Source organism: Triticum urartu, chromosome 2A, assembly GCF_056163025.1.
Source record: "Triticum urartu cultivar PI428250 chromosome 2A, HENAU_Tu73, whole genome shotgun sequence".
Taxonomy (NCBI): Eukaryota; Viridiplantae; Streptophyta; class Magnoliopsida; order Poales; family Poaceae; genus Triticum; species Triticum urartu.
Genome location: NC_141874.1, coordinates 53,639,127 through 53,647,781, shown reverse-complemented (window position 1 = coordinate 53,647,781; position 8,655 = coordinate 53,639,127). Strand labels below are relative to the sequence as shown.

General features: G+C 51.5%; 2 protein-coding genes across 2 annotated transcripts; one reads left to right on the top strand and one right to left on the bottom strand.

Moving 5' to 3' along the window:
• Positions 1 to 721: 721 nt before the first annotated feature.
• On the top strand, positions 722 to 2,828 carry LOC125540910 (pyruvate decarboxylase 2-like). Its single transcript, XM_087539573.1, has 2 exons — positions 722 to 1,444; positions 1,576 to 2,828. Exons 1-2 carry the CDS (start codon positions 771 to 773, stop codon positions 2,702 to 2,704), a joined length of 1,803 nt encoding a protein of 600 aa, XP_087395699.1. The 5' UTR covers positions 722 to 770; the 3' UTR covers positions 2,705 to 2,828.
• Positions 2,829 to 4,448: 1,620 nt separating this feature from the next.
• Positions 4,449 to 5,108, bottom strand: LOC147983659 (uncharacterized). Its single transcript, XM_087540818.1, has one exon. It carries the CDS (start codon positions 5,106 to 5,108, stop codon positions 4,449 to 4,451), a length of 660 nt encoding a protein of 219 aa, XP_087396944.1.
• Positions 5,109 to 8,655: the final 3,547 nt, after the last annotated feature.

Genomic DNA, 8,655 nt, shown 5'->3' with positions numbered 1-8,655 from the left:
TCGGGTCGCCATGAGTACTGCTTGCGGGATCAGAGAGATTAGCCGCAGAATCTCGGGGAATCTCTCGTAGATGGCGGGGGGGAGCGGCTGGGGTGGGGGTGTGGGTGCGGCCGGCGTCCGCGCCCCTCGCCGGCGTGGAGGCATGCAATATAAAGCGCCTTGATCCCAGCCCTTGGGCTCCTCTTGCGGCTCGAAGGGTAAAGTTGAACACCGACGATCTGTGCTAAATGGAGTAGCAGGTACAATCACGACCGAACTGTTGTGTGGCTTGGATCGGGTCCTGATGAACTCCTCGACATTGCCGGTCGTGATTGTAACCCTTGATAGTTTTTAAGTAATACAAGTATTATCCCGCAAAAAAAAGCTTTAAGGTAGATATTTTGGCTTCGTTTGAAAAAAAAGGAGGCGAGTGATGGGGTCTTTCACACGTCACCCTGTCTGGCTCTGGCTGGCCAGTAGGATCCTTAAGTTTTTTTTCTATTACTAGTATAACCTTCGCCGGATGGACGCGTACACGTTGCCTTTTAGTACCGTGTATTAGTATGTTGTTTATTATACTTCGTGTCGCACAAGGAAAGTAACAGGAGCTCGTGCACCCAGTCGGAGTCGGTTTCCGGTACCAACAAGCAAAGTAGCAATACGTCCATGATTCTCTCGTCATATAAATAGTCACGACCAGCACGGGTCAAACCACCCAAGAAAATAGTTGTCGCCTCCCAATCTCTCCTCGATCGCGTACGTACCTCGATCGATCGACCAACCGACCTACCATGGAGACGGGCATCGGATCCGTGGACGGGCCCAAGGGGGCGCCGAGCGGCGCCGTAGCTTGCCCGGCGACGTTCCCGGCGTCGTCGCCCACCTTCGTCGGCTCCCCGGAGGCCACGCTGGGCCGCCACCTTGCGCGGCGCCTGGTGCAGGTCGGCGTGGGCGACGTGTTCGCCGTGCCGGGCGACTTCAACCTGACCCTCCTCGACTACCTCGTCGCCGAGCCCGGGCTGCGCCTCGTCGGCTGCTGCAACGAGCTCAACGCCGGCTACGCCGCCGACGGGTACGCGCGCGCTAAGGGCGTCGGCGCGTGCGCCGTCACCTTCACCGTCGGTGGGCTCAGCGTGCTCAACGCCATCGCCGGCGCGTACAGCGAGAACCTCCCCCTGATCTGCATCGTCGGCGGGCCCAACTCGAACGACTACGGCACCAACCGGGTTCTTCATCACACCATCGGCCTCCCTGATTTCTCTCAGGAGCTGCGGTGCTTCACGCCGGTGACGTGCTACCAGGCCGTCGTCAACAACCTCGACGACGCCCACGAGCAGATCGACAAGGCTATCTCCACGGCTCTCAAGGAGAGCAAGCCGGTGTACATCAGCGTCAGCTGCAACCTCCCCAGCGTCCCCCACCCCACCTTCAGCCGCGACCCCGCCCCCTACTTCCTCGCACCAAGGTCTGCATGCATGCTCCCTAAGTTTTACTCTCTTTGTTTTTCTTCTTTTTTTGGCACGTGTCATGATCGATCAGGAGATGCAAGAAGATATAATGTCGGATCAATAAGGACGTGCAATGCAATGCATGCAGGATGAGCAACCAGATGGGACTTGAGGCGGCGGTGGAGGCGACGGTGGCCTTCCTGGACAAGGCGGTGAAGCCGGTGATGGTGGCGGGGCCCAAGCTGCGGGTGGCCAAGGCGGGCGCGGCGTTCGCGGAGCTGGCAGACGCGAGCGGCTACGCCGTGGCGGCCATGCCGTCGGCCAAGGGGCTGGTGGCGGAGACGCTGCCGCGCTTCATCGGCACCTACTGGGGCGCGGTGAGCACGGCCTTCTGTGCCGAGATCGTCGAGTCGGCCGACGCCTACCTCTTCGCCGGCCCCATCTTCAACGACTACAGCTCCGTGGGCTACTCCTTCCTTCTCAAGAAGGAGAAGGCGGTGATCGTGCAGCCCGACCGCGTCACCGTCGGCAACGGCCCGGCCTTCGGCTGCATCATGATGAAGGACTTCCTGTCTGAGCTCGGCAAGCGCCTCAAGAAGAACACCACCGCCTACGAGAACTACAAGCGGATCTGGGTGCCTGAGGGGCAGCCGCCCGAGAGCAAACCCGGCGAGCCGCTGCGCGTCAACGTGCTCTTCAAGCACGTCCAAAAGATGCTCACCGGCGACAGCGCCGTCATCGCCGAGACGGGCGACTCGTGGTTCAACTGCCAGAAGCTCAAGCTCCCCGACGGCTGCGGGTACGAGTTCCAGATGCAGTACGGCTCCATCGGGTGGTCGGTCGGGGCGCTGCTTGGCTACGCGCAGGGCGCCACTGACAAACGTGTCATCGCTTGCATCGGCGACGGCAGCTTCCAGGTGACGGCGCAGGACGTGTCCACCATGCTCCGCTGCGGCCACAACAGCATCATCTTCCTCATCAACAATGGCGGCTACACCATCGAGGTCGAGATCCACGACGGGCCGTACAACGTCATCAAGAACTGGAACTACACCGGCCTCGTCGACGCCATCCACAACGGCGACGGCAAGTGCTGGACAGCCAAGGTGACGTGCGAGGAGGAGCTGACGGCGGCCATCGACACGGCGACCGGGGACAAGAAGGACTGCCTGTGCTTCATCGAGGTGGTGGCGCACAAGGACGACACCAGCAAGGAGCTCCTCGAGTGGGGATCCAGGGTCTCCGCCGCCAACTCCAGGCCACCCAACCCGCAGTAGACCACACTAGTAGCAGATCTAGATTTTTGATGATTTGAGCCAGGCTTTTTCGTTTCGATTTAGAGTCCAACGTACGTTTGATTTTACTACTAGCATGCTTGCATGCATGCAAACTTCGCATACTATTTCTAGCAGGTTGAATTAATAATAGTGATTGATTGATGAAGTTGGACGATTCTTCTTCTTAATTTGTGCTATTTCTACTGCAGAGAGCTCTTCCCATTCCTTTATCTCACTCATATTTTCTTATTTCTCAATTGAACCAAATGTAAGACCTTTTTTTTTGGTTCAACGTCTTATATTTTGGGTACAAGGGTACATAAAATATAAGACTTTCTTTTAGTTCAACGTCTTATAGTTTTGTACGGTTCAATCATGTTGTCGATTAGGAAAGAGAAAAATAGATTAGAACATAACTTACAATTAAACTTGCAAGACGCATTGGCTTGCATCAGTCTTTAAATCTGCACACAAAAACCAAGCAAGTTTCAATCCAAACTAGAGGCTAACTCATGCTTTGCCGTGTCGTCCTTCACTCATAGGTTATTGCAGGTTGTTTTGTTTTGATTTTATCTATGTTGTTTTGGGTTTTAATTTTGTTCTGACGGTTTTTTATATTCTAAGAGGAGAATAGAGTTGTTCGGTGTGTGATTGTGGTGTCCTTACACGGTTTGGCTTTGGTGCCAGTCGGTGAAATTGTTGCTATAACACTCTGGTCTGCAAATGAATTACTTGCTCGCCTAGCTCGACTCCCTGCTCCGCTTACTCGCTTGGTCTGCTAGCTCAGAACAAACCGGTTGTCATGTTTTTAATTTGGAAATGTTTGTTAACATGGGTTTTTAAATCAATGCATTTAAAAATATTGTGAATTAAAAAATCATGGATTTTACAAGAATAATGCGAATTTTATTTTTTTATGGATTTTAGATAATGCTCACTAATTTGAAAAAAGGTTCAAAAAATCTGAATAAATCAAAGGATTTAAAAATTCACGTGAACTTTAGAAATATTGACGTATCGTTATTATTCGTGAATTTGAAACAATGTTTCATGGATTTTATAAAATGGTCATAGGTTTTCCTTTTATTTTCATGAATTTTAGCAAATATTCATGAACTATGATGTGAATAAGTAAATTAGAAGAAAAAACAAACATGAAAAGAAGAAAAAACATGAAATTAAAAAGGATAAAACAACCAAGTAATACATTCTCAAAACCAGGAAAACCGATCGACCCATTACGACTCGTTTCTCTCAACTAGCGTAACACACACTTACAAGCGGGGCCCATAGCAACCCAACAGTTCTTAGTGCACTTGAGGCTCCAAATCTAAGAAGCTTAGTATCTTAGAAGATTCCGAAGCACGTGTCAAACCTGCATATAGTGCCCCCATTCATAGCCAACCGCGTCATGACTTCACCCTTGTCTTGGTCTAGTACGACCACTGGGAAGAGATGACTTGGGAGAAGCAACATGGTTGTGTGAGCCAGGGAGACTACAAGCCCAAGGAGAGGAGGGAGGGTAGTGCATGTGGGGTCAAGCTTCGGAGAGAAGGGCGACAGGGCCATGCGCTTCCCTAAGAGAGGGTCTGGATGCGTCCGAGAAGGCTAGGAGAGAGATGGGAGCAAGGACGTGTGGGACCATGCGCTGGTTGTGCGGCAAAAATTTGCTGGGGATAGAGCGCCGCGAGGTGTGACGGGAGTGGGCATCGTGGAGGTGGCCATCGGGGATGGAGAGTCATTTTCAAAGATCCTTCGATGCAACTGCCTCAAGAATGCTCATTGGATCGTTGCAGTAGCCTTTGTAGCGACCCTTCTTCCATGTCTTGTGCATACAGTCAAGTGATCCAAGCATCCCTGACCATCCTCTTGCTTCAGTCTTAGTCATCCACCTTTGGGTGTCTTCCTCAATTGGTGCTCTCAAGTACTCTGGGTCGAAGACATCGATCACTGCTTTAGTGAATCTTCGAACAGACTCCAAGATTGTGTCTTCACCAATGCGGACATAGTAATCGATTGCATCGGCCGAACACCCATATGCCAAGACTCGAATAGCCACAATGCATTTCATCAGAGGGCTTGCACTTATCTCTCCACATGCATTTCTCCGAAGCTTGAACCAATCATCATATCTCTCAACGGCTTTTGCAATGGTGAGAAAAAGACTTATGTGCATCCGAAAGCGTCGGCAAAAGTACTTCTCCGGATAGGTTGGCCTTGTGGCAAAGTAGTCTCTCATGATCTTCGCATGACCCTCTACTCTATCATGGTTGATGTGTATGCGGCCAAACTGTGTTCCTCTCCTCGTGTGCCGAACATCATCATTGAAAATCATGCCTAAAACAGTGTCAAAGTCATCGTCGTCTTCTTCATCTTCGAATGACGATGAGTCCTCCAAACCCATCTCCGTCAACCTCTTCATCTACAATTCAAACGGCTTGGTTCAATCCAAACGACCCGGTTCACAAAGAAACGATAAAAAACTCACCTAGCCAATTCGCCGAACACTTGCGGTGCAGAGGTGGTGCACCGACCGGCCGATGTCGTTCTGACCAAACAGGCCGGCAGCGACGAGAGGGAACAACCTACAACGGTGTGCAATGAACGTGAGATGCGGCGGCCGGCAGAAAAAGAAGAAGAAGAAGAGAAGCAATTCGACGAATCAACAACAAAGGCGACGATGGCCGCGGTTCACCTAATTCCGGTGACGGGGACGGGGGGTGGGGGGGAAGGGTTGGACGTCAGGCAGAAGGGCGGCGGAGGGCAGTGGAGGCAACGTGGCAGTGGTGGGGCCGGCGGGGGTCGTGCCGGCGAAAGTGCAGGTGCAGGGGGCAACGCGAAGGAGTGGCTTACTCAGCCGCCAATCGGCAGAGTAAATTTAGGGAGAGGATTGGAGAGAGGAGTAAAATTTTAGTCCCTTACGACGGATAAGGGATCGGGTAGGTGTCGATTAGAGAAGTAAAACAGAAATTTTACTCTAACCGGTTATAAGGGATCGGTTAGAGTTGCACTTAATGTGCTAAAATCTTAGCAAGTATTTGTATGCAATTGCCACGATTTACCTACCATCTTATTCTTAAGCACTTATTTGATAAGAATTTATCGCTTTCCCAAAAAGTATGTTTTTACCTTGGTAAGTTAATAAAACATGAGACAAGTGATTCCATTTTAGGGAAAATTGATGGGAGGAAAATTAGAAATGAGAGAAAAAAATGTGAACCTTGTAAAGAAGGAAAGTGTGGGACGTATGTAAAGGAAGTTGGACGAAAGAGATGTGAAGTGGGAACCTTGCGTTCTTTTTTAAGTAGTAGAGATAACCTTCGCCGGATGGACGTACACGTTGCCTTTTACTAGTACTCTGTATTACTCCAGTATGTACTCCGTACGTATTACACAAGGAAAGTGACAGCAGCTAGTGCACCCAGTCGGAGTCGGTTTCCGTTACCGACTAGCAATACGGCAACTCCCTGTACCATCTATATATGTGCGTTCCCGCTACACGCAAGGTCGCCAGCTTAATCCACTAGTTCTTTCTTTTAAAATAATCCACTAGTTCTTAATCGTAGGTGCGTCAATTCGGATGGCGGCCTCCTGTTGGTCGGGACTCCCACAACACCTCCTACGGCTGTTCATCGCCCGCCTGCCTTTCCCCGCCGACCGCGCCCGGTTTCGAGCAGTGTGCCGCTCCTGGCGCGCCGCTGTGCACGAGCACGTCTCCTCGCGGCAGCTACCATGGGTGGTTCTACCCGACGGATGCTTCTTGACACCCTCAGACATCGATTTACACCGCCTCCCTTCCTTCCCCGAGAACGCGAGCTGCATCGGCTCCACCGATGATTGGATCATCCTTCGCCGCGATGACACTGACAACTTCATCTTGCACAACCCGTTCTCTGACGCAACAGTGCCGCTTCCTGAGCTAGACACCGTTATCGGCAACAACTCTGAGGTCCGCAAGGTGCTCATGCGGTCCACCGCTGATGATCTCATTGTCGTGATCACTGACAACGGGAACTATCCGGTCATCATAACCCGCCCAGGAAAGGGCTCATGGTTGCCTAGTACATGGGAGTTCCCCTACATCTACATCATCGACGTCGCGTTCTTGGGGGACAAGCTCTACGCAATTACCAAGGCCGAGGATCTCCTTGCAATCGATGTCGGTTCCGATGACGACAACAGACCCACAGTTATCCGTGGCACTCGTGTCATTAGACACCCGCCGGGTTACAATGATTATGATGCATGGTGCGAGGAAGTAGACGAGCTGGAAGCGGCGGGAGATGCGGACCAGGAGGCGGAAGAGGGTGTGGCGATGAATGAACAAGACGGTGGAGGGGCAGCAAATGAGCAAGAGAAAGTGAATGGAAAGGAAGACAAGAGTATCGTAGATGGCGTTGACTATGCATACGACGAACTCGGAGATCGCATCATCATCATCCGCTACCTCGCCGAGTCACGGGGAAAGCTTTTCATGGTGAGACGACGACTACAAACCCGTCGTCAGCAATGTTGTTTCGACTTTACACTTGGGGTGGATATCTTGGAGGCCGATGAGAGCGTTGGCGTGTGGGTGCCCGTCGTCGATGGGCTAGGCGGTGGTCAAGCGTTGTTCATCAGCAGACGCTTCTCTAGATTCGTAGTTGCACCCGGCGGAGATGTGCAGGAAGATACCGTCTATTTTGCCGACACGGGCGAGGAATTTGATGTGCGGTCTCAGACTTTTAGCCCAACAAGGTGGTGTATGCCTTTCAGGGAACCATCCTGGTTGTTTCCCACGCACGAGGCAGTTGTTTAGTAAGGAAACAAATCCGCGTGGTTTTCAAGACATGCTCGATGGTTGCCTGCACGATCCTGCCATTCAGCCGACTTACTGGCTGATGTCAACATTCAACTCCAGATTTGGTTTTCCCGATGCTAAGAGCATCTCTAGCAGCAGCACCCCCCCCCCCCCCCCCCCCCCAAGTGCCTCCCACGGTCATTTTTTTGCACCGGCCATGTAAAAAGGGCAAAAAAACAGCCCAGCTCGCCTTGTTCAAAGATTTCCTGTAGAAACAGAGGATCGACTTCGACGAGGTCCTCGCTTCAGTGGCCCGCCTAGAGTCAGCCTGCCTTCTGCTTGCGCTCGCCGCGCACGAGGGATGGCCAATCCATCACATGGATGTGAAATCGGCCTTCCTCAATGGCGATCTGAAGGAAGAGGTTGACATCTAGCAGCCTCCAGGCTTCATTGTCGTCGATCGCGAGCACAAAGTGCTGAAGCTGCCGAAGGCGTTGTATGGACTCCACTAGGCACCCCGGGCATGGAACGCCAAGCTCGACGCCACGCTCGTCGACACGGATTTCCGCCGCTGCAACTCCGAACACGCTATCTACGCATGTGGGTCAGGCCGCGAGCTCCTACTCCTGGGGGTGTACGTGGATGACCTGGTGATCACCGGAGCCGAAGCCACAGAGATCGACAGGTTCAAGACGGAGATGAAGGCCATGCTTCCGATGAGTGACCTTGGGTTGCTCTCCTACTACCTGGGCATCGAAGTGCGCCAGGTTCCCTCCGGGTGACTGCTACTTGTGAGCTGCGTTAGGATTTTCTCCAAAAAGGAGAGTAGATGAAGTACAGTGAAGATGGCAAGGTTATTGAACCAGTAGGAGAATCACGCAAAGTCTTGTAAACAGCACCTGCACACACATAAACAAATACTTGCACCCAACACGGTCCCCTTGAACTCGTTACTTACAAGAATCAAATCTTATAGTGGTACATAGATAAATTACAAAATAAAATAAAAGGACGTGAAATTGCAACAAAAGTATTTTGAATTTTTATATGATTAAAGTAGACCTGGGGCCATAGTTTTGGAGATGCTACCAATACATGGAAATTGACCCATTTCGCTGCCAATTACGAAAGTTGTTTTAAGATGCTGCAACTTGTTGAAATATGTAGCTTG